Source organism: Haemaphysalis longicornis, unplaced genomic scaffold (assembly GCF_048455015.1).
Source record: "Haemaphysalis longicornis isolate Haplotype H1 unplaced genomic scaffold, Haemaphysalis longicornis Haplotype H1 scaffold_4, whole genome shotgun sequence".
In the NCBI taxonomy this organism is placed as follows: domain Eukaryota; kingdom Metazoa; phylum Arthropoda; class Arachnida; order Ixodida; family Ixodidae; genus Haemaphysalis; species Haemaphysalis longicornis.
Genome location: NW_027526361.1, coordinates 7,099,224 through 7,125,760, shown reverse-complemented (window position 1 = coordinate 7,125,760; position 26,537 = coordinate 7,099,224). Strand labels below are relative to the sequence as shown.

The 26,537-nt window shown below is 48.2% G+C and overlaps 1 protein-coding gene across 5 annotated transcripts in view; it reads left to right on the top strand.

Moving 5' to 3' along the window:
- LOC144178185 (alpha-tocopherol transfer protein-like) overlaps positions 1–26,537 on the top strand; it is a 42,178-nt gene that overhangs the window by 7,953 nt on the left and 7,688 nt on the right. The window contains exons 1-3 of one of the 5 annotated variants that reach the window (XM_077705818.1): positions 4,898–5,054; positions 15,340–15,575; positions 24,188–24,427. In XM_077705818.1, coding sequence (XP_077561944.1) covers positions 15,419–15,575; positions 24,188–24,427 — 397 coding nt within the window. In that variant the 5' untranslated portion in view covers positions 4,898–5,054; positions 15,340–15,418. Of the gene's footprint in view, positions 1–4,897; positions 5,055–6,229; positions 6,348–6,429; positions 6,476–15,339; positions 15,576–24,187; positions 24,428–26,537 lie in introns of those variants that run through there. The other 4 variants (XM_077705820.1, XM_077705819.1, XM_077705822.1 and 1 more) reach the window with 4 other exon arrangements.

Below are 26,537 nucleotides of genomic sequence, written 5' to 3'. Positions count from 1 at the left end.
AATAACGCGGATGCCTGGCTATTTGCTGGATGACGTGGCTGAGATTCAAAAGCATTTCTTTTCTATTTAACCCTCTCAGAAGACATGATCATAACAGTAGACTAACTAACATCGGCAGTTGAGACAATTAAACCAGACATTTTAGTATTAACTGAGACGTGGCTACGGCCGCACATTTCAGATCATGAATTATTTTTTCCAGCACACCGTTTCTCGGTTTTTCGTTGTCACCGCACTTTGCGATCGGGGGGCGGCGTCCTCCTAGCCATCAATAAAAACATTCCATCACAATGTATTCATGTGCAAAGCAACCTAGAAATAACTTGGGCTATCATCGAACTAACTTCCCAAAAGCTTATCATCGGTGTTTGCTACCGTCCACCCCATAATACTCCTACATTTATAAATGAGCTACACGATGTTATCAACCTGGTTTGCACGCGTCATACTAATATTCCGTTGTTCCTACTTGGTGACTTTAATATTCCAAACATATCTTGGGAAAATGAACCGCCCACATTGCAGCCTTTTTCAACCTTTGCTAATGACTTCTTCAACACGTGTTCAGTTTTTTCTTTATCACAGCTGATCAGGCAGCCAACTAGATCAACGCAAACGTCTGCCAATATTCCTGATCTTGTACTAACTTCTCGACCAGATTACGTATCCAGTATTGCGCACCTACCCGGCTTAAGCGACCACTGTATGCTATAGTTTGACATTAACTTACCACGTCCGAAATCTAAAAATAAGATTAAAACAATTCGGCTTTACGAAAGAGGCCATTTTGACGCATTTAATGAAGAATTATCTGGTTTTCTCGACCCGTTCCTCGAAGATTTCGACTGTCGCTCGGTACAAACTAACTGGGACATGTTCTCTGACAAAATTAAGGAACTAACAGATAAGTACATACCCACTCGCATCATAGTTTCTAATGATAACGCGCCATGGTATTCCACTCACTTAAAACGCTTATCTAACCGAAAGAAACGTTTATATAAATTAGCCAGGCTGTCCCCTAGCTCCGTTCGGTGGGCTGCCTACAAAGAGGCATCTAAAGATTACGTCACTGCTCTTAAAAATGCTAAAGAAAATTTTTTGATTACTACTTTGCCATCGATGTTATCAACCGATACAAAAAAGTTCTGGCGTGTTATTAACCCCCCCAAAGACGGTGACTGCTTAACATTTGTTGATGAAAATAATACCGCTATTCCTTCCAACCGAAGTGCTGAAGTTCTCAATCAAGCCTTTGCATCAAATTTCTCCTAAACTACTAATGTCCCACTACCCTTACCTTGCAATTACAGCCACAACCAGATGCCCCCAATTACCATCGATTCTTGTGGTGTTGAAAAACTTATTAAATCATTAAAACCATCCTCTGCTCCTGGATGTGACCTCATCAGTCCAAAAATTCTAATCAGTACTAGTTACTATTCTTCCATTATACTAACAAAAATTTATCAACAGTCGCTCGATCACGGTGTGCTACCAATTGAATTTAAAATTGGAAAGGTAGTTCCATTCTTCAAATCTGGCAACAGGCACTCACCCCTTAATTATCGACCTATTTCTTTAACCAGTATTCCGTGTAAACTAATCGAACACATATTGTTTTCCAACCTAGTTAAATTTTTAGAATCGAACTCTTATTTTTCTCTGTTACAACATGGTTTCAGAAAAACGTATTCATGTGAAACGCAACTCGCATTATTCACCCATAAACTGCATACTTTCGTTGATCAGTCCACGTTTGCCGATTGTATATTCATTGACTTTTCCAAAGCATTTGATAAGGTGCGTCACAAACTATTGTTGTTCAAACTACATCAGCTTAACCTCGATTCCAAACTTCTATCTTGGCTTGAGTTTTTTCTTACCAACCGTTCGCAATTCGTATCCGCTAATAATCATAACTCTGAGTTAACACCCGTCCACTCTGGTGTGCCGCAAGGTTCCGTGTTGGGTCCTCTTCTTTTCCTTATATACATTAACGACTTACCAGCATCCGTTTCTTCTAACATTCATTTATTCGCCGATGACTGCGTTGTGTACCGGCAAATAACTTGCGCTGATGACATAGCCGTCTTGCAATGATCTTCATACTATTTCATCCCGGTGCAAAACTTGGCTCATGGAACTTAACTCTAGCAAATGTAAATATTTACGTGTTACAAGAACAGCCCACCAGTTACCTACTTATTTTATTGATAACTCCCGTTTAAATCATGTATCATCTTATAAATATCTTGGTGTTCACATTTCAGCTGATCTAACATGGACCACTCACACCGAGTATGTAATTGCCAATGCTAACCGCACGCTAGGATACCTCCGACGCAATTTTTCAAGAGCCCCTTCATCACTTAAATTACTAATGTACAAAACACTCGTTCGTTCTAAACTGGAGTATGCCGCATCAGTGCGGGATCCAAGTTATGATGCGCTAATACAATCGCTCGAAATGGTACAAAATAACTCTGTTCGCTTCATTCTTTCTAACTATAATCGCACTGCTAGCATAACTTCAATGAAATGTAGCCTTCAACTACCAACGCTATCTTATCGCCGTAAAAATTTGCGTCTCTGTCTGTTCCATAAGATATTCCATCACCCACATCTACGTCATCAGCTCATTTTGCCTCCGCATTTCATATCGTCTCGTTTGGATCACGCTAATAAAATCGGAATACCATCGTCAAGGACAAATGCATTTTTTCAGTCTTTCATACCCAGGACTTCAGTCGAATGGAACCATCTTCCTGCATCAACCGCTGCCATTATTGATCATGAATCATTCAAATCAGCCTTATCTAACATTGTATAATGATATGTTCATTTGTATTGTGTTTTGTCACGCCTTAGCTAAAATTGTATACTAACAAGCCAACCTGAAATATTCGTTTATACCTTATGCATTAGCTACAATTGTATATTTAGAAGCCATTGTTATAACCTTTTTACTTCTTTTTACTGCTTTTGTCATTCCTTTTTTTTGTATTTAACCACTCCCCTCTCTAATGCCTTATGGCCCTAAGGGTACTGTAAATAAATAAATAAATAAATAAACCTGGAATGCTTATACCATTTGCGTTACAACTTGGACGTTCGCACATTCTAACAGAGCAGGCCGAATTTCTTGTAAGGGGCATAGAGAGGTCACCCTTGGTGGTGTGCTTGGTGGTGAGAGGTCACCCTTGGTGGCGTCACGAAGACTACAAAACATATATTAGTCAGCTTTCCGGGTTAGGTCCTTCATTACTGAGCCAGCCTCACCAGACGTTCACACGCCGCTAGCGGCATCTCCCAGGATCCGCGCGTCACAGCCGCTGCTGCAGCATCTCGGTTGCGCAAGCGCAGAAGTTCGCTGTCTCATTGGTTATCTCAGTAGTCTGTATACCTGTCCTCTCGGTGAAGACAGACGTTATTGCTTTGTTGGAGCGCGCCCAACTTGCGTCGCTTGCACCCGTCGAAGAGAGGCAGTGAGCTCTTACTATATAGTTACCATTGGGAAATCAATGCATCCTTTCTGTTGCATCCGCCCCGCACTGGGTCAGTTACGCCTGTCGTTACACCAAGAAAGCCCTTTGTTTGGTTACCCTGCTTTTTGTTTTTTGCTAAAAGAAAAGTTGCGCCCGTAAATGCGCGCTTTTTGGCGGGTCTTCGCCCCAGGCGTAGCTGTGCTAGCATCTATTCAGAGAAATATCGCAAATAAGAAAGAACAAAAACGCGGATTTCTCTTTTAGAAGGACGTCAAAGGTTGAAATGTCCCTGATGTAGCCGCAGAGTGCGAACAGACACCTTTTATCAAAGCGCGACGCCAGAAAAGCAGCGGCAGAGCGTATCTCACGGCTCGGAGAGGCGTCTCGAACGCGTGATTTCAGTCGCTTATAACTTCAATACAAACGCAATGATGCAACCTGTTTTTTCAGCAGTATTGTTGGCCCTCTTCAGGAGTCTCGTTTCCCCAATTTAGACATAAATCGAGACCAGATTTTTTTTTTTAAAGTTGGCATTTTTATAAAACGCACAGCAGTCAATGTTTTTTTGTGTATATTTATATTCTTTGTAGACAAGCGATATTTTGCACATATGTGTGCAAATATCTGGTCGACCGTACCTAACACGTACAAGTTCGTTACAACTACAGATACTGAGATAGAGGGCGTCAAAGTTAGCGACAATCTGGCGTCTGGTGCAATTTTACCATTTTTTTCTTTTTTTTTTGTTCACGGCTGAACTCAAAATTTGTTTTAACTGTTTGTGGTATTGGTTTAGTTTTTGTTTTAAAACAAATTTTAGTCGGAAATATCAATCCTTGCCGTGCGCAAAGCCCCAAAGTTGGAAAAACTGCATTCGCCGGAAATCGCGCGTCCCCTGCGCCACCTTTGCAAATTTGTTTCTCGCGAAGTACGTATGCTAGGGAAAAACGGATTACAATTTTAGGCTATCCTGTGACTTGCGCATAACTCATAAAAATACGGGAAAAAAACAAAATACGTGTGTACACGCTTGTTTGTTCTTTGTGTAATCACCCTTTTGTTCTCTTAGCGAGAAGGTATTGTGGTATCTCTTGGGAGGATTGAACTAGCATAAGATGACGTTTGACGACGGGGGCTATTTGAGCTTAGCCAAATTGTCTTTCCTTCGGTGCCCCGTGTTGAAGCGAGAGCAGTTTTCTCTGCCTCAACGCATGCTTAAGTTGATAAACTTTATTGGAACAAGAAACCCCCCGTAGTCCAGAGTTCTGAGAGAGACAAGGGTTGGCTTAGGCTCGCGAGTGCCGTTGCAGACGATGTCGTGGAGCGGGTTCTGTTTGCAGCCGGCGCTACTTCAGTTCGCGGCCGGGCTCAGGGTAGTGGCGCTCGGCAACGCGCTCGCGTGTTGTTGTTCCGGTCTACTGTTATCATCGCGCCCTTCCCCCCCTTTCTTTTTCCTACGCGCCTCGTCGGCGTGGTACTCGACACGCCGGCCAATATAACAACGGAGTTCTGTGGCGTGAGGATTTGCCAACACCTGCCGCGTACAGTGCACCACGCTTGCTACAGGTTGGTTTTGTTTGTTTCGCCTAAGTGTGTTTCTGCAGCGAAGCTCTATAAGCTACCCTCCGGCAATGCTCATGCTCAATTTCCGCCCGTCTCGCGTCGCGTCAACAGAAAAAAGTTTCGCCTCCAGTTTCTCTCGATTACATGCTCTGTGGCTCTCAACCTAATGTACGCATCTTGAAAAAAAAAACATCATACAGGAATTGGCCGCTAAGCTTCGACTGTACGATTAGGGCGAGTTTTATAGTTTATAGTAAATTTGTAGAAGTTACGGAATTACCGTCTATTGTCAATAGTGGCAATCTACGGAGACAGTATAGTTACAGAAAACAGCTGCAACATTTGTTTTATTGAAACTATCCCAAAGCAATTTATAGGACTACTTGCCGCTAAGACGACTCTTACCCCATACCGACTTTCACCTGCTTTTCATATTTACGTAGCTTACAGTGAAGTTGTAAATGTTGTAGAACTCCCGTCTGCTGTCAATACAGACTTGTACGAAATGGAAACAGACAGCCCCATGTTTGTCCGCTGCAATAGAACTCTTGGCCTTGTAAAGTTTCGTTCAGCTATCTATATACTTGAAAGTATGGTCAGCCGCGAATCGCAAACAAACGTTTTTTGTTTCGTCTACTCCTTGGACTGCGCCCAGCTTCGTTCGTCATGGTTCTTCGCAGCATGGAAGATTTTTTTTAGCCGAAAGTTTGCCCTGTGGCATTAGATGAACGCGATCACAGACACACGAGTTCCGTGCATGAAGTTCAGGAGTTCAGCAGGACAGTGCACCTCCGGGAGTGATGATGACGTCAGCGAAGGGATAATCTGGACTTTTGCTAAAGTGCGGTCGCCTGGGCCACCTGATTTCGAGCAGCAGAATTGGAGTTACCGAGAACACGGTTAATGTGAATATAAGTGCATTGGCAAAGAAATAAGAAAAGACAAAGCAAAAATTAAAGCCCCTTTCTTAGATGCTTAAAACGCGAAGTTCCTTCGGCCGTGTCGGAATGGCACAATCGGATAGACGTAGGTTTCGTAATCGTCCGACACGCCCTGTCGGGGCCCGCGGGAGGGCCGTGTCGGGCTATTTTGGACGCCGAGACCGAATTAGCTCGGCGAGCGAATTCACCAGACAGAGTCATCCGACGCGGCCATCCAACACGACTTGGCTCCGCCCATCGACCTTCGTCAACATGGCGGCGGCTAGCTTCGAGGCTGGTGTGCGTTGCAGAACTTATGTTGTCAAAACGACAAGCGCTTGCGGGAGTTACGACAGACAATGCCGGTCGTGAGTTGGTACTGCGATACGCTTTTATCGTTGGTCTCTTTCAAATGTTCGTGCTTTGTGTGGAGCCGAGGCAGGAAAGGCGCCAGCGTGCTCGGATCATCGGGAATGATAACACAGCGTTCAAAATACGGCCACTGTGAGTTGAAGGAACGCGGCGCAGTGCCGGTCTGGGCTAGTACAGAGTGCAGTGTTTTCACATCAAGTGTGTACACCGTGCTGTTATCTACGTTTGATGTATCGAAGCTGGGCTCTCTTCATTAGCCGTGTGCACCGAAACCCGTCAAAATGCGATTGTTGTGTGTGGTACGTCGCAGTTCTCCTGTAGTTTTATGTTTGTGTGAAGCTCCTGGCGCCACTATCTCATATACTGCAAGATACTCAGCGCATACGAAGATTCCACATTTTACGCAATTTTCTCTGTGTATACCTGCGCAGTTGGGAGGGATGTGTGGTAGCTTTTCTGCGTTTTCAAATATGGGTGCGTTCCAAGTATTTGGTACCGCTGGTGGACTACATCGTTCCCAAACCGGTAACGTGAGTGCCCCGCTACGCTGGTTCGCCTATTCTGGTGGCCGTGTGATGTGATGGCATCTGCGCTTCGTTAGAGTAGTAGTGGTAGTAGCTGCAGTGTGTCCAGGCTGTTTTTTCTCGCGTTCACGTGTCCAGGCTGTTTTTTCTCACCTTGGTTACGACGTGTGCTGCATGCGAGATGTTGTTTCCTTTTGGGACAGACTTCAGTTTTCGTGGTCATTTCACTTGCAGCCGCTGCTTGCTTACGCATGCCGCGTATAGGCCCTAAGTAAAGCTAACGCTTTCATGCACCATCATTTGAAAAGTTCCTTCATTAATAAAGCACACAGTTATGGTTAATGTAACATGCAGTCATTACAGATGCCTGCAAAAAGTGTTTACATACGGTGTACACAAAATTGTTTTCACCATAAACCTTTCCAAATGCATTGCTTTGAGGCACACCAAAGTTGGCTATGCTGTAGCCTTCCCTCAACTCTTAAAATTCCAACATTGTCAATCATGAGCAAACATTTCTCAAAAATGAGTGTTGCGTGGGCAACTAATGCGACTTTCAGGAATCCCTCTTTTTGCTCCCAATGTAGCCATTATTGTTCAGCTTGAATAAACTCGTAGGATATGAAGGGTCCCAATTCGTGACTTGTCGTTAGGATCTGGTGAACCGAAAAACCCATGCCGTGACTCTGGTTAGCTTTGAGGTTTTGCCGTAGTGTTCCAGATCGATCACAGACAACTCAGCTGCTGACGGTGTCATCGCTGGTAACGATCTTAATTCCTTCCTTTCCCCTAGTTCGATTTCACCGAATGTCGCTTTCGGAACCACTCGGGCCCAGTCCATGTCTGTTTGACAAATACACAGTGCTCCGTTCCACGTTTGTCGCCAGCTGCGCGGCTGGAATCCCGCGTGCTAGAAGATCTGCTGGATTTACTTCTCCCGTATAATGTCTCCGCACGAACTTGACCGTTAGGTGTTGGATTTCAGTGACTCTGTTATGCACGAACTGCTTCCGGCGGTCAACATTTCCATGAACTCAATAGAGCGCTACTGTCGAATCCATCCATATGTAGATGTTCGAAGGTGTTGCTTGATGGTTTCCAAAATATAACGACGCAATCGACCAGCAAGCAGGCGTGCCATCAGTTCCAGTCACACAAGAGTAATTTCCTTTCCTGGCGCCACCATTGACTTGCTAACAAGAATTGTTGAACTTGTACCGTTTTTACCCTCCATAGTGAGGTAGGAAACCACTCCATATGCCACTGGACTGGCATCGGCGAAAATGTGAAGGCAGTCCGTCCTCCCTCCGTTTGTTGGCAACCGGTAATACCAGGGTACCTGAAGATATTAAAGTCCATCTATCTACATGTTCACGACTGTTGTGATGTCGTCAGGTAGTGCGCCGTCCCAGTCGAAGCTTTTATGCCACCGCTCGTGCAACAGGACCTTGGCATAGATCATGAAGGGAGAAAGCCACCCTAGGGGGCCACATGTCCACGCCGTTGTTTGTAGCATGGGACATTTTGTGAGTGGTTCTATGCCATGAACGCCATCCGTGCATGGAGAGAATGTTAACTGGTCAGCACACGGGTCTCACGCAAGTCTCAAAACCTTCAGCACTCCTGAGAAATAACCGGGACGCATGGTGGCCCAGGAGTCATGCTGAAATCGCTGGCGTAGCATTTCGCTGCGGGACGACAATCTACGTGTGCAATTTCATTTTTGCTGCTTCTAACATTTTGGTTGCGTTGTTGTAGAGGTTCAGTGCAGCTTTCTCGCTTTCAGTTCTCGCGAACAATTCATTCGTGAACGACTCGCAGTTTGAAGGTACTGCTCTTCGTTTTCTTTAAAGAGGTGTTGACGCGTTGCGGAAAGTAGAAATTGGTTAGCTGTCGTTCCAAAAGGGACATGGGTCATGCAGCAAGTCGCAAGTGGTGGAAGTGGTTCACCTGGTTTTGGTGTTGCTTGAAACCACAGAAAACGCAATGCGTCCCTGTTCACCGGTCTTACACCAACCGTTAGAAACGCTTGTTCGATATCGGCAACCGGCGCCACTTGGTGTCTCCGGAAGTTCAGCAATCGGATGTATGCACTGGGCTTTATATTATACCTCGCGGCGGCACCGACGCCGTATGCACGGTTGCATTCTGCCGTGCAGGCAGCACGTTTCCCGACGCGAAATGTGTTTTGCGACGTGGTGTTGGCAAGAACGTTCGTGTGGACAGTTTTTTTTTCTTCGTGATTCGTTGGTTTGCGAATGCCTTGTCGCAAGGGGTAGTCAGAATTGTTTTCGCTTCGAAATTCCGCACTGCACTGTTCACGCTTCCACAGCCACAGGCCTGATGCACGCTGCACGACAAAAGCAAGCGTGTTGCTTTTATTTTCTGTTTAGAAGCGAATGCTGCAGCAGAGCTTGAAGGCGATATGACTTCATGCGAAAAAGTCTCAAAGTTATCGATGATGGGCAAATTATCGATGATGGGGCCTCAATGCAGCATTCTTGATTAGTTGTGTGAGGCTACCTTGCATTCCCTGTTGAATGCAAGGTAGTCTCACACAGGAAGTCTCATACCTTGCATGCACCAGTGCCTGTAATGCAAACTTGCTGCTCTCATGCCTAACTCTAGGACTCCTTGTCAATTTTGTCCAGTATCAACAACGTAAGCATTTTGGCAGCACTCCTCTTAGTTCTTAGGCTAAGGACTAAAGGACTTAGTCTATAGTTCTTTTCTCAATGCCACTAATTCCACTGTTACCATTCTCTGCCAGTTCTAGCAGTCGTAAATAGAATGAACGTTTTTGCAGTGCATGCACCATGTCAATGCCACATTGCTTTTAACATTAGACTAGAGGTCCAGAGAGACAAATTATACCATTGTGCATAACCTGGTTGTTGTAGATCACTGAACTAAAAAACATGTTTTATCTAACCACATACGTGTCGGGAAACTGTGGACTGAACTGTGCGGACTCAACATGGAATTTACTGTCCTAAAGTGAGCTAGGGTTCCCGTGAAAAAATGTTAACGATAGTTCATTTCACAAGCTGCGTGGGCACAGTTGATGCCACGCAGCTCTCAACAAAGTCGCCCAATGAACCTTTCTAACTCGACAGGACATTCAAAGGTGGCCGGCTAAGAAATCGGCAGTAGCGTTTGGGGCCTTAAAAGAACATTTCTGTCCCCCTGCTGGGTAGATGACACCGACCCTGGCCAAACCGTCCTCTTCTGTTGTTTTAGTTTCCTTAAATGTGACATAATTCTTTATCTGCGTGTTGATTTGCCCGCAAAACGCAGGAGAATAGAGTAAAGGAAAGGGAATTTTCGAAACGTTGAACACTTTGCGAACACTGTTTGCCATTCGACTTGCAGCGCACTTTTATCATTCAAAGTATTCAAAGTTTTCGAGTGATCAAAGTTTGGGAATAATAGAGCAATAAAAGTTGGCTCTGCCGCATGACATTCCCTTTCTACTTTAGTGCATGGCATGCCCTCGTGAATTGACTTTTTGCATTACGCCGAAGAAAGCTTAACACGTGGTCATATCATCACACTTAAAAAGGAATTAAGACGTGTATACCAACCACAGTAGAGGTTTCAGAAGTTTGAAGTCAAGGGTATGACGGAAGCCCATCTGGTCGGCATGCATTTTGATGAAGAAAGACCAGGACGCCGGAGTTCTCAGAATTGTTTTAGAGGCGGCGGGGCTTAAGACAATCACTGATGACTTCTAGGTTTTCCGTGTTTAAGCACACCATTTGCTCAATTCTATTTTTTTTCCACTCAGATTTTATGCATACCAACTTTCTGCCTTTTGTCCACCCGGCTCTAGCGGGCATGTGTTGTTGCAACAAGAGAAAGCAGACGCTGCACATGAACCGTGTACTGTACCTCCTAACTCCTAACATTGGCCTGATTGATGGTGGGGTTTAACGCGCCGAAGCAACAACTGAACCCTGGATTATGAGGAGCGCCGTAGTGGAGGGCTCTGGATTATGTTAACCACCTGGGGATCTTTAAAATATGCCGAAATCTCAACACACGAGCGTTATTGCTTTTCGCCTCAATGAGAAAAGCAGTCAAACCCGCGTCCTTGGGCTCAGCAGCATAGCAGCCCCCGTGAATCCCAGTTCCTACCTGGGATTCGCGGGGGCGGCGTCCCGAACGCAGCAGCGTCGTCCACGGCCGGAATAGAGCGGCAGACGCCCCCGCTCTAGCTCGAGCCGTGCGTCGGCAAAAGTGACGGAGAGCAGCGTCTTTGGGAGGACGACGAGGACGGCGGCACGCGTAGGTACTGCGCCGTCTCTGTCACAGCCTCCCCCTCACTCTTGTTTCATGTGTCGCCCCCAAAGAGCGCCCTCGCCCTCCGCAGCCGCTCAATGAAAACCAGCGTCCGTCTCCCCGTCTCCACGTGAGGCCGCAGAATTGCGCGTGATGCCTATTGCTGTGCTCCAACTAGATCTTTGAAAAGCTTTCGATCAAGTCGGTCAGATATTTCTCTTCACGCTGCTTCGGTACTGTGGGATAGGAGAAGCAATGGTGGAATGGCTAGAGACTTGTTACGCCGACATCACAACAAGGGTGATGTTGGGGGGAGCACTCGGACATATGTCCAATGGCTCCTGTCTTGTCCGCGCTCTATCGGGATCCGCTCTGTCGAATGATCGCTATTTCCGACTCGATCAGGGGACTCGTTCTCGGGAACGAAGAACCCCGCGTGCTAGCGTATGCGGATGACACCGCTGTCGTCTGCTCATCACGGACCCAGGTCATCGAGGTCGCGGAGCTCGCACATCGCTTCTGCCGCTTCTCTGGAGCGGAACTAAACCTCTCCAAGTCGGAGGGCTGTTGGCTGGACGAGTGGGAATTCAAGCCCCTAAGCTTTTGTGACGCTCGCTGGAAGGATGAAATACACCGATACCTGGGCGTAAACATGACCTCAAGGGAAGCGAATGCATACAGCCAGATGGCGACCTAGGCTAATGGCCGCGGAGGCCAAGTTGCAACCCTGCAGAACGCGTCACATTGCCTTGGTCGCCACAGCTCACGTCTGCAACGTCGTAGTCTACCCGGCTATCCTATACTCGGCGCGAGTCACCTCCATCGACACGAAATCGGTGAACTGGTTGCACCGACAGAGGGCGGTCTTCGTCTGGCGCTCCCTGTACGAGCCTATGAGGCACACAAATCTCTTTTGGAGTCTAGAGGCCGGTGACCTGGGCCTTGTTAACGTGGAGATTAAACTTACAGTCCAACGTTTTATTTATTTCCGAGGCCAGAGGGACCCTTTTCTCCGTGGAGTGCTGTAGTCCGTCGGCTCTGCCCACATAGCAAACTGGCTGGTCACAACTGTCCAACTGCACCATGATGCTCGAGCCGTTCCTTTCTATGGAGAAATCGCTGGAGCCAATGCCTTACTGGACCAGCAGTTCTCGTGGGACTATCTTCTAACGGTTAAGCCCCGTCGGCTATACCGCGACCTCCTCGCAAAGCTCTTTCCCCCACCCCTCTACCGACAACCACCAGTCGAGGCGGTTAAGCGGGGCGTACTACAATGCATCATGTCGTTGCCGATTACGACCGGGTTTAAAAACATTTTCTTCGTGTTCTACTTTGGGGTGCTACCGGCGGGATCACGTGGTGCGGGCTGCTTCTTGCGCCGGAGGCTGGAGATGGCGGAGCATGTAGTAGTAGTAGTAGTAAACTTTATTCACAACAAAGGTAGAAAGGGAGAGGTGGAGTTAAGGGTGGAATCCTATTTCCGGGACACCGGTGGCGAAAGCCCCTAGCTTGGCTTTTTCCAGCAGTTCTCGCTGACTGGAGAGGTCCGAGCTGGACAGTGCCGCTTCCCAGAACTCTAATTATGTGTGGTAGTTGTTCTGTTGCCATATGGTCTTGCAGTTCCATGCAGTGTGGAAGAGGTCTGCCTTCTGATGGCATTTATGGTATTCTTCGTTATACTTATCCGGAAACATAAGTGCTAATCTAGACTTACGTGGGTAGGTGCTGGTGTGGATTTTTCTATGATTTCTGGCCTCCTCTGCGTCTAGTAGGAGGTGAGGTGTCGGCATTGTTCCTAGAATGCAAGACCGCGCGTTATATCTGGGATGAGGTACAGTGTTTTCAAGGCGTCCACTGGGGCATGGAATGGTCGGGTTTCCGCTACCGAAACGTTCCGACAGAGCACTCAGAGCTGTGCGAATGCGTCATTACACTGGGCCTACACTCACTATGGCATGCGCAAGGGATATGGTGGAGTGTGCTCCCACCCCGATTCTTCCAGAAGAAGGAATGGACTGAGTGTGCTCGGGGCACCAGGCTCGGACGCTGAACTGGGCCAGGTCCTTGCGCGCTGCTGCCAGGCGACGGTAGCCTTCAAAACAAAGGAGACAGAACGCTTTAAGGGGCTATGAAACCAGTCACCGGCCAGTTTGCAACGCAACACAACCCCACTCCCCCCCCCCCAAAAAAAAAAAAAAAAAATATGTGCTCTCCATATTGAATGAGTGTAACTCCCCTGAATCAGGCAGACACGCCAGTCTGTAATGTGTCGCTACAGTGTAGCAAAACGTAGCGAAATGTACAGTAATGTGTGTTCTCCTGCACAGTGCATATTTATTACGTAAATAAACCTGTTTTTTGATGAAAAAGAAAGTGGGCGCAGCTTAGTCGCAAGACGACGGGCTCTCGCTCCGCTTCTGAATGACCCTGCCGTATGGCGTTAGAGAGGCGAAAAGGATAGATTTTGTGCCGTCGCCGCTTCATAACCCGACTCACCCTTGCCCGAGCCAAGCTGCAGCATCGCCGGGCATGCACCGGTTTATGGGAAGCGCTCCAACGCGCTTGCGTCTACATAAACGTTACGGCTTCTTCTTATTTACGTCGAGCGAGATCAACATTCACGCCATCGGTACGCTAAATCCTTATACAGTTAAACGTGGATATAACGAGGTTGACAGAAATTAGCAATTTTTGTTACACGTGAGTTTTGAGTTAAGCCTCGCGTGATGAAGCAGAAACGAAGCGCAAATGCTAGACATCAGTGAAGGTGAACTCGCCCTTCAAGGATTTATTTCACAGTGAACAACTGCGTGATATGCACCTGCTCGAGTTTGCATTCGAACGAGTTTACTCACTACAGTGCATTCCAAAGCAGCGAGGTAACTTACCCCCGTATTCCCCAACGTAACTTAAGTATTACTTTTGCCCTTTGACACTTTTCGGTGCGCGTTTCAAGAAGACAACTTCATCCGAAAGGGCGCCTCTTCGCGAACTTGATGCTCGTTTCCGCACTCAAAATTGTCGAGAGGATGCTAGCTGGGATGCTGTGCCGGGTGGCGACGTTCAATTCTTTCTGGACAGAGGAGACGGAAGTTAAAATTGCGAGCTTGTCTTCAAAAGAGAAAACGTTTTGTTTTCTGTCACCACAACTTATCACCGGCGAACCGACGCCACATATAGCGGTGAAGATGCGCTACTACACGCTGACAGGCAGGCCTAGATTTAACAGCCCTCACACGTGGAAACGCAGGGCAGTTTGAGGTGCGGGCTAAACTCTGTAAGTAAGTGCTCTTCTCCGTTTCTCCGGCCGATATTTTAGAAAAAGTGCGAACAACAATAACTCGCCAGGGTAGTGAATTCGTTACATCGCGACGCCTTTGTTACACAGAGGTCGCAAACGCATGGGTTTCAATGCCGGGTGGCAATGGGTAATTGAGAATTTTCGTTAACTTCAGGAATTCGTTACGTAGAGGTTCCTTAATCCAGGTTTAACTAATATATATATATATATATATATATATATATATATATATATATATATATATGCTGGAGAAAATTAACCCAAATTTTCTCGCATTATCGCAATAGCTAGTTGAACGTAAACAAAGCACTATAAGATCCGCCGAACCAGTCATAACGCTTGCTTCAAGTGAAGTGGTTAGCTCCACACTGCTGTAGGGGTCCTGTTTCGAAATGCAAAAGAAAACGGCCCCGCGTGTTGGATACGACATGTCGGATGAAAAAACCAGGCTTTTAACGCGAGGGACCCAGGTTTAATTCCGACAACGGGAAGCGTCTTTTTCTTGTGGCGCTTTCTGTGCCTTAGCTTATTACCGTCATCATCGTTTTGTGAAACCCATTGTGTAAAGTTGGCTTTTCTGCAGTGTGTCTTGGTGACGGACGGTCGTCATCAGGTAGGCATAGAAAGCCTCGCTTTAAACGGCACTGCCTGGGTTGACCTTTTTTTTCTTTTTAATTTCTGCCAACAAAATGCAAGGTAGGGAAAGCAGTGGAGCGGCGTAAGAATGCCTACATGTTGGCAGCAAGCCTGGCAGTTTCCGTAGTCTATCCCGAAACCCGGTTGGCAATAAACTCGAATTAGTAATGGGCTTTGCGACACAATTTTCCGCAATACAGGCGTATAATCGGGTTAGTTTTCAGTTACCAGCAGCTACAACATTTTCTTTCAAGGGCTATGTCGGCCGAGATCGTTCGCCCACGAAAAAAGCACGCCGACTGGCCCTAGGTGCCTCTTCAAGTCACTTCCGTCATGTCAGGAGTTTGCGCCAGGAAACGCCCCGAAGAAGCGTTGGACACTTCGGAAGGAGCATTGCCAGCGGAGCTGCAGCGGGTAGCGGAAGAAGAGCTGGGGGAGACCACGACGGAGAGATTGGAAGCCCTGAAAAAGCTGAAGAAACTCTTGCAGGGTAAGCTGCCAATGAAACGGTGTGTTTAAGGTGTATTTTGTTAAGCTTGGCAGTACAACACCCATAGTAGCGTTCAAGGAAGGGGTCACGTGAGGCGTTTTGAGCACACTAAACGAATAAGAGCAGTGATTAAGCTTGGTGGTCGACGTCGTTTGTACCAAGTATAACTTTTTTACGCGCAGCAAAAAGCTCGCGCTTTCATTTTAAACTTTGTCGCCCCTTTCAACCCCTTTCCTGTGTGCCTTTGGACACCGCCATTTAAACTCATGGACGTCACCGATCCTCCCATGTGCGTCACGGAGCAGAGATCCTCCTATCGGACGGCTCTTTTCTCGCACTTCAGGCAAAGAGAAGAGTCGTTTGCTCAACGGCGGCTGGTTGCGGCGGCACCTATGGTTAATTAGCGCTTCCTCCGCCATCTTTTTTGTCTATATTTACGTTTTTTGCTATATTACCATGCTTCTGGTTAAGGCGCGGTCACACTAGACCGACACGACGCCGACGACGACACAATGGCGACACCGACAAGTCGCCGACTCGGCCGGCTTCAGAGTTGGCAGACCGCGTTGTCGCAATACGCCGACGGTGACACAAACACGTCGGCCGATCAAAAGTCCGCGTAGTGTGGCTGGCTCACCGACCGAAGACGCCGACAAAACCGGTCGGCCGACTGGTTGTCGGGGTCGATCGAGGAGCGACAACTGCGCCCTGAGAACATTTGTGCCGCAATAAATGCGGCGCTATATTGTTAGTTTCTATAGAGTGTAATAAAGTTAGTAAGGTCCATGAGGTTCGATTCCCAGCTGCGGCGGCCGCTATTCTGATGGAGACGAAAAAGCGACGACGCCTGTGTGTTCGAGATTTCGGCGCACGTTAAAGGTCCCCAGGTGGTCAAAATTAATCCGGAGCCCTCCACTACGGCGCGCCTCATCGGCTGTGGTGTAGCCTCGGCGCGTTTACCCAATCAATCAATCAATCAATCAATCAATCAATCAATCAATCAATCAATCAATCAATCAATCAATCAATGTTAATGAGGCCCATACAACTGAACACTAGCGCTAATACGATCCGTATTCTGGCTTGTCGGCGTGGTGTAACAAGCTAGTTGGCCGACAGCGCGCAGACAACGACGCCACACCGATTTCTCGACGATGCAGACGGCTGGTAGAGGATCGACGTCGCCGCGGTGGGACATAGCCGCCGACAGATAGCCGACATGATTTCGGCCGACCGAATCGGTAAACGATCGGGCTAGTGTGACCGCGCCTTTACTATACGTGAGTGCACCTTGTCAAAACACGCGTGCACCCTGCTTGAGTGCGCCGCTGGTTTGCTCTGGGCGTTCCCAGGAATTCCGTTCACTGCGTCTGATAAAACGGTCCGAAACGGCGAGTTTCGTGCCCTGGTTCTCTGCCGCTTTAAAATGTTTTCTGGCATGCCCCCGGCAGGAATTCCTCAAAGATCGCAAAACAAAGCACTGCATTGCTGGGCGACATGTGACACGGCGCTTATCAGATAAAGAGTGCGCGTGCTGCGTGAAAGAGAACAAGACACATAAGATCATCACCGTGCGGCTGATTAAGGATTCTTAACCGGTGCATTCGTGATCACGAGCTTTCCACCAGTTGAAGCTGTCTTTCTGACGTGCTGCCGATAGGAACCACTACAACGTGCAGTCAGCGTAGCGCAAAAGCGGAAATGCTGTGAGACGTCACCTCTGAGGAGCGAAGCATCATGGGAGGGAACGCTCGCGCGCCGTCAACATCGAGGAGGATGGTAAAAAGAGGAGGAAACCCGCCGTGGCGACAATGCGCGGTTTTTTATTTACGATTGCTCAGCTAATACTCATCGCCGTAACAAATTTTTGAAGGAGGTGATTACTACTACTTTGTTTTATTTTGTGGTGTACAGCCATAAACAAATGAAACGCGAACACAAAAATATGAACCGAACACACGAATAGCGCGTGGCTTAAATATAGTACGGAAGTTGGGAAGTGTGGCTTTCCGAATAAAACAATATCGCGTCGCTATTAAACTTCCACGAACAACATTTTTGAATTTTGCATGTTCTGGATCATAATTTCGTGTTCGAATTTCATTTCTCCATGACTGTTCATCCATGTTTCGGCGGAGTGTATTTCAAGACCGCTTTAGCTGTCGCGAGGACCTTTGTCGCGAGTGAGTTCTAGGCCAAGTTTCGATCTGCATGCTTCGAGACTGATCATCACCGCCTGCAGCTCAAGCAGCATGTCGGATGTGGACCGGTAGTCTCTACCTTCCGTCCATATCGTAATATTGTCAGCATAGATTGCGAAAAGGGCTGTCGTTTCTTGTTCTAGAGTTTTGGCTAACTTTTCCATGGCGATGTTGAGGAGTACTGGTCCGAGTATAGATCCCTGTGGAACACCTTTGTCGTTGTAGTAGGCGTTGGCTGTCCATCCAGGAAGGGTGCTGCTGAATTAAACGGGACGGTTGTGGAGAGAGGTACGGATCGAAACGTGCTTTTTTGCTGGGTGAAACTTGGGCCAGTTCAGTCAAAATCGTCGCTTGATCTACTCTGTCGAATGCTTTTTTCGTACGGGGATCTGTTGATTACCCGTCGTAAGAACCAGAGACAACAATGCGTTCCTAGGTACTGGTGAAAGCCAGCTAGGGCCTGGTGAAATTATGGATTCATATATTCCAAGAGGTATTGCAGCCAGTTGTTAATCAGGTGTTCGATAAGTTTACATAACGTGGGTATAAGCGATATGGGTCGAAGGTTGGAGGTGACAGAAGGATCCTTTCCAGGTTTTGGAATGAGGTTAATCAGGGAATTTTTCGGGGTGTCAGGAATTACACCCGTGTTCCAGGAATGATTTATAAGGTGAAGAAGTTGTTCTAGTTGAGGCTCATTGCAGGAAATTGGTGCGTACTTCCAAAGTAGCATATACTCGCAGTGTTGGATTGGACAACCAAAGAATCCATCATGAAAAAGCATCGCGTTCAACCATTGTCGTCGATGGAAGGGTGCATGATTTTTCTTTGATTTTTTGCTTTCGATGCGACAGTGTTAGTTGGGTCAGTTCAGATAGGACTGGGATTCGAACCCGGTGCCTTCTGAATGCGCGACCAGCACCGCCACTGAATGGGTTGTGGCCTTATGCGGAGAAGGGTTTATGCACGACATGTACTGGGGCCTATGAGTAATTGGCGTGTGCTGAGAACAGAAGTAGCAATTAAGCGAGTAGCAAGGCGTGTTTGCGCTAGAAGCGAGCGCGGTTTATTTGGAATCACAGTAACGAACGGCAGGAGAGAAAAATAAGAGAAACTTTGCATAAAAAAGTAACCAAAGATTCATTGGTAGATATTTAAGAATGCGTTAGCACTTCGTCCTACTTGCTCGCAAACTTGGGAATCAGCTCGGTGCGGACGAATTGCTCCGGTTTTAGAAGCCCGCAACACGACGTTTGTATCCTGAGGCCCTCAAAATCCCCCGGGCCGGGCTCCATGAAGGTCGAGTCGTATGGGCGCTAGCTCAGTTCGTCCTCCCGGGGAACGATAAAGCGCATGACGCCGCTCGAGACTTGACCGATGTGACCGACTTCACCAACATCCTCGACGCACGCTCGCTTCGCCATTCCGACAGGGTCATGCTGGTCTCCTACCGGGGCGCCATTAACCACTCCCGGCTGGGAAGAGCTCACTACCCTGCAGCAGACAGGAGCCTGTCCAGATGGCAGGCGTGGCGTGGCGCCTTCTACAAACACCCTCCCTAGCCCAGTGTTGTACAACCGCTGCTATCCGCCGCTCTACTCCCACGCATCTAAACAGCGCGGAGACAGGGCGGACCTGCAGCATATACTTTGGGCCTGCCCAGGGTGTCAAACCGGAACCGGAACCGAACTGAAAAGCGGAACAGAACCAGAATTTTTGTCTGGAACCGGTACGGAACTGAACCCGTACCTTTTCCGCAATTTTCCAATCGAACCCGAACAGGAACGAGTCGAAGGAACCGTTCCGAACCTGCTCCGGGAACGGTTAGTGAAACGATTGTGGGACGGGTAAGACTGAACGGAAAAATATCGAGTGGGCCGGACCAACCACGATATTTTTAGAGTCCTTGGCATTTGCAAATTTTGTGGCGCTCTCCCTGTCAACTAGTCAGAAAATTTAGATGGGCACAAAAAAGCCGGGAAATTTTTTGGGTGATGACAACTTAGATGTTAAAAAATATCATTCTTTATGCAAGTATTGCGCTGTTATGTTGTCTCTAGCGTAAGATTGACATATCGCACTAAAGTAAGCGAATAGTTGCCCAATGCATATTTTTTATTCATCCAGGGGTTCTCTAAACAAGTACAGTGGAACCTTGATAATGCGACTTTCAAGGGACAGCGAGAGAGCGTCGTATGACCGGGGTGTCGTGCGGCCGGGGTGCGGGTAAATGCCGGCCTAGTAGGCGATCTCACGCGAGAGGTGGGCTGAGACCTTATTTACACCACTATTTTTGCGCGTTATCGCGTAATTTGCAAATCTTTAGTTGAAATCAGAAGTTACCAAAACAAGCAACGCCTATATTGCATCCCCTACCCTCCATACGTCCGAGCTAGCCCGCCAGCCAAGCGTCGTGAGCTACGCAACACCCGTGCCGTCCGGCGCTATTTATAGCCTAGCCCGCCAGCCCTCGCGCCCTGCGGATGCGAAATAAGGCCGACGTGGTCAAGCAAACTGAAAATGGGAAAGGCAAGTGTGAAACTGTCAAGGCCAAGCCACACGTACAGAGGGCAACACCCTTGTCCATAACACAGCTTTCGTACTTATAGCCTTATCTTGCCTCGGCCGACAAACATTTGAAGAAAACTATTGTGTCATTCTGAAGTCTTAACTATATATTTTGACCTCAACGTTTTTTGTGACAAGTTTGAGTCTGCAGTTTTGAGAGTTAACCAGTTCAAGTTGAACTGAATGTTATAGACAAGGGTGTTGCGCACTGTATGACAGTACCAGACGGAGATGGCAAAAAAAAAAAAAACGGCATATCCGTACGTGGTGGTGGAACCCTTTGAACGGTCCCGTGTCGTCGCATTTGGATAAAAGTGCTCAAAACATAGCTGTTTTCGTTTCCCACAAGATCCAGCAACGCGAAATAGATACGATGATTCAAACTTCGCGAGTGGACCCTGTTGCGGCGAAAATTATAGCGCGGTCTTGCTACAGTAGTTTGCTGCGGCGGCCAGCGATGTACCCAAAATGGCGGTGCAAACGTACACGAGTCTCCACCCTTGAGGCGGATGCGCGTAAATTGAGACATTCTACCAAAGAAAGGACCGGAGTGACAACGCGACTTTGAAAGACACTGATAAGCAGAGGGCAGAGATATAGGGAGAGACAGCGTCGTGAAAAGAAGCTTGGTCTCTGGAGGGCGAAGAAAGCGCGTGTTCGGTCATCACCGTGGGGTTGCGTCGTATGTGTTTTCGCGTTCGTCGGCGGCTCGACGGGAGCTTCAAACTTGCCCCCTGAAATTCGGCTTCTCGCGGTCGGCGCGTTGGCGTACTGATGCCGCGTGGGCCCGTCTCTGCTTGCTTGCGTCTGTGCAGCAAGTGGTCTGGCCCGCCTGCGGACATTTGCCCATTAAGCAGCGTCAAACGGACGTTAAGAATAAAGAAGTTAGGGACGAGGCACCGAAGCGGTGTAAAATATGGGGAAAACGCTGGTTTATCCGCGCCAGGGTCCGTCGTATGAAGCGGACTGCGTGCACCCGAGCGTCATATCATCGAGGTTTTAATGCATTGTTTCTCTGGGGAGTTTGCCGGGACCGCTGTGAAGCGTCGTAAGAAGCGGGTCATCGTAAGTCCGGGGGACGTATCAGCGGGGTTCTACTGTATTTATACGAGTTAAGACTCTAGGAAGCAACTAAACTCAAAGAAAAAAAATGAGCGATCAACTGGTTTGATGCGAATGAACTATGATAGCGTTCTTCTGTACCTTCTGTTCTTTTTTCTGCCTACGTTCTGCAGCTTTGGAGAACCAGCGAGCACTACCGCTGCTTGTGAATTCACTAAACTGCTATCTTTACAACAACCCAATCGCTGTCACCTGTCGCTGAAGTATCATTATCAAGTTACTATAGTCGGTGTTTTCCTGTAGCCAGTGAGTCATTATAGCTGTTTCTTCCTTTTAGATGCGACTGCATCTCATTCACTCGCCTTGTCCCTCCATACGGCGTTGTTGTTGTCCGTCCACACCCCTCCCCCATTCTCCTCGCCGCGCGAGCTGCGTTCTCCCCCGCTCACCCCCTCTCCTATCCGATAGCGAACACTTTCTCGCGAGGGGCATTGGATTGGATTCGATTGGCTTGGCTTGGCTTGGCTTGGATTGGATTAGATTTGATTGGATTAAAGTGGATTGTGTTGCGTCATAGCCGCGCCACGTTGTGCCATAGCCTCGGCAGGGGGTTCACGGCACGTTTCACGCGATGGGAGAATCAACCTAATGGAAACAACAACGGAACCCCCTATGCGTCGCATCTACACAGGGGTTCCCGCGAGGGGAGGTGGGAGAAATTTTAGACTACCTGTTAGCGGGTGGATGGTGCGGAGAAGGAGATCCCTCTAAACGCCACCTCCCATGCTTGACAGTTGGAGGCTGACGCCGACGCCGTTCAGTTTTCGACTTGTAGCACTGCTAATGCTTCCGCGTTAAAAATAAAATGACGCTTGAACTAGGCACATGAAAAGCGATGCAGACCAACCAATTTTCTTCTCATTGCGAAAGCATTATTTGCCTCATTGAGCGACAATACTTGCGTGCGCGCGAGCGTGTGTGTGAACATATGTTGTACGTGTGTGCATGCGAGCGTGTGGGTGTGCGCGCGCTCGTGCGTGCGTGCGTGCGTGCGTGCGTGCGTAGCGACATTTGATAATACCAAAAAGATGGCGGACGGGCAGTCTCTGTGCTGTCCAGAGAAGTTGCCTGTCCGCCGAAGAGGCTGCCCGAAGATGCATTATTTGGAGACGAGGTGCGGCCTGTCACTGGTCGGCGATGGGAGTAAAGCAGAAGGCGGCACCGCGGCGGCTACGTAGAGCCATTGTTATTGTTTTCCTCAAGAAAGAACCTGCGGTCTATGAAACAGTGGGTGCCTGGGCCAAGAATAAAATTAAAATTCATTGTGTTGTTGTACTAAAATAAATTAATTAATTTAAACTTGCGGCCATAAAGAGTAAAGCTTTCACAGTCATACGTGTAAGCAGCCTTAAGCGTCCGTGCGAACTTTTAATTTCGCATCAGCTAGTGAGGTTATCGTTGACCTAGCATGGAAAACATTTTGGAGGGGAGTGTACAGTCAAGTTGGCCAAGTCAACATCAAAAAAGAATCCTACTTAATTAAATTGGTTTTCTAGCGACCTGACAGATAAACGAGGAAACGAAAACGCAGCATTACAAAAATAAAACAGAAGAAAACACACCTTCCTTTTTTTTTATCTGAAACTGTTTGAACCCGTTTGAACCGGTTCGAACCGGAACAGAATGATGCTCGGGAACCGAACCGGACCCCAACCCGAAAGGCTTGAACTCTAACCCGAAGAGAACCCGAAAACATTCCGACTCAACACCCTTTGACTGCCCCAACAGAGAAAATAGAATTAACGTTTACACTTCATTTCTTGTCATTAGAAGCTCTGAGCAGAGGGAGACCGCGGAGATCATACGCACTGGGGAGAGCAGGTCCGCCTGGCCCAGATGGCCTATGCCGCGGCCAGAGAAGGACTCCTGGATGCCGACTGATGGTGGAGGGGGCTCTCCCAAGTCTTCACTTACTCCCATCTATGGACACATAAATGTGGTCACTCGCACACCATGGCAACTATTCTTGCCGCTCTAACGGTCGGTGTGGGAACGTCGTTACGTTTTAGCAGCGGCACTGTCCTCCTGTCACTTGTGTTTCGTACAGTAGTACCGGTATTCCGTCGCTGTAATTGCCATTCCTTCTTCTCTTACAACCTTTGCACAAGTAGTGACGGGAGTTGCAAAATCCGTCGACACGGGCTATAGACCGTTTACAGCGGGCAGTTGGACTAACCTTTAACAATGGACGCTAGCGCCGCACTCGCCATGACTGGCATTTAGAACGGGACGGTTTCGGTTTCCTCGTAGGCTGCAATGATGCTCAGTGAAGTGCGCGGGCAGAAAATTTGGAAGTCATGGGAGAAAACTTGGCACTGCCCCATCATTTCGCTACACGGCACTGCCCCATCACGCTGCCTGTTACTGCCCCATCATTTGGAAGGCATAAAACGTCATACAGTCCCCACAAACACTTCGTCTCTCGTGGGGGGCGGCCATGGCCAGCTCCGCTCTGCAGGACAAATTAGAACTGATCTGCACAGCCAAAACGGAGCTATTTCCCAAAGGGTTCAGGGCATAAGATTCTGCTCAGAGTTCCACTGGTCTAGTCCTTTCCCCCTTTATAGGATGGTTATGGTGATGACGATGATGATGATAGAAGCGGGTTTAGTGGTTGATGGCACCTGGTCAGCGAGCTGGAAGGATTTCTAGCTTTCAGCTTGGAAATATCTAATCCTGCGGTATCAGAACACATTCTTATTGGCACTCTTTGCTTCGCAGGGGAGCCTGACCTCAACGCCAATGCGGACGCCGCATTCCTGCTGCGCTTCCTGCGGGTTCGGAAGTACAACGTCGACCTGGCCCTGCAGTCCATCCGGAACTACTACAGGAACCGGGCAGCCGGCACATCCCTGTACAATGACTTTCTGCCGTCTAAAACACCGCCGCACGCTCGGAGGTTGGTCATGGTGCTGCCGAATACCGACGTATGCGGGCGTCCCGTTTTCATCTGCAGACCAGGTAAGTAGAGCGGAAATCGGAAGGCGACTAGAAGGCGTTGCGATTGGCTACATAAAACTCCCTTGTTACAAAATATGCGGCTCTAATATGTGGTGTGGCTCATAATAAATCAAGCAAGCCGTAGGACATAGGGGGTAAGGGACGGCGGGGAGTTTCTAGAGGGGTTAGCCGAGCACCAGCATCAATAAGAACTACCGAAGGCCTTCGAACGTATAGGTGGTAAACAGCTAGGGCACTGGGAAACCGTGCTGCGCAGCTCCGATCCCCCAACGCAGCTACGCCTTGTCCAGATGGCCGAAAAAGCCGCCAGGGACCAAGATCTCCTGGCTGACTAACGCGGCAAAGAGAGCCCCTCTCTGCTTCTGGGAAAATAAAGTTTTTTTTTCTCTCTCTCTCAACTGCCAAGATTCAGCGCCAGTAGGCAGCCCCCCTTGACGATATAACAGAGGAGTACGGACGCAACAGCTACGATCCTGGCGTCGCTATCAACCCAGTCGTCCTGTTCTTGAATATGCCTCGGTTGTCTGCAATGACTTTATCAAGAGCAGGCACAGGCCTCCACCCTGGCAGACCACCTGACCTCCATCGGGGGATATGGGGACCCCACCACCGCTCCCTCCTTGCGTTTGTTCGCGAAACGGGAGTTAACGTATACTTGTAGCATAGTATTTATGCCAACGGGCATACTATCGCAAATAAAAAAAAAGAGCAGGGCTCTTGATAGAATGACGAAATAAGTTGTCGATCTGTAAACATCACTGTCCTCGCGAATCTTAACCTCCTGGCACAGGACCGCGATACTGGGGTGTGCTGCGTGATTTGAAAGCTATAGGTGGCATTCATTGAAAAGTTTAGCTGTCAATATCTTCGCTTGGCAACACTAGAAACGGCCATGGACATGGCGCCGCTTGTGCCACACTGTAAACGCAAACTAGCCGGAAATGGAGTTTTAATCAAGTAATGTGCCCTGAAAAGTACCTATAGCAAAAAATGTACTCCCTAGGCATGATCTAAAGAAGTGGACGAACCTCCATGGTAGTACCGTTGCCCATCCGGGTAGCAAAAGGGAGGATTTAGAACGACCTAACACCATTTGTGAGATGGCGTTCCGTTCCTTGTATACTACCACGTCCACAATAAACGCCCTATCTGAGGTAATCATCTCAAGCGGGCGGTCGCCATGTTAGTTTTCTGTTGTCTCCGTGCACCAGCACTTCAACCGTGGCCTAATGCTAATTAGAACGAGTAAGCAGGACGCGACGGTTGCACGCAGCTACAAAACCAATACCGTACGTATACCCGTATAGATGCTTCAACCAGCGCGATCACAGGCAGAGAGCGCGGCCGTGTTGTCTCAATCTGTTTATTTTGGCGATAGGTGTTGTCAAACTCTGCTGCTAACGAAGATGCAGTTCTCGCCGTTGCAAACAATTGCAATGTTCATCTGCTTCGCTTGCTTGCGCATACATAGACGATTTAAATTCTCGTGCCAGCGCGCCAACGCACCCGACTGCAGCGACTCAACTTGCCCTGGCGGCACGACTGGCTGCCCGGATGTATACAACCTCTGCTATCAACGCAGCGCGGCCGGTGACTCGGCGCGGCCGGAGCTTCAAGCCTCGCCTTGGGCCGTCGTTTTTTCTTATTTGTGAAGGACTAGTAGTGCCATTTGGTGGAAAGATTTTCATTTGCCCCTGTCACACGAGGAACGGCCGCAAACAGCATTTGGATACGGCGACAGGTGTGGACAGCTCGCTGGTAAGTGGTCTTTCATCAGTCGATGCGTTTGTCAAACGTTTGGATAGGGTTAACAGCGAAGTACCCGGGTACCCGTGCCGCTCACAGCTCGTACACGCACGGGCAAAGAAAAAAGCGCACACTCGTATTATTTTACTTGTTTGTGGGTTTTGGGGTATGCGTTCGCATTCTTTTGTAGGCCGGTTTGTAACAGGGCATTCGAGATAAAATCGTTTGTCGCGCGCGGCGTCGTTTCAAAGCAACGTGACGGTTACTTCGTGCTGGCGAAAATCAGCGCAGTCAGACGGAAGCGGGAAGGAAGGTAGAGAGATCGGGAAAGAGGGCGCTAATATATAAAAGAAAGCGTAATGCA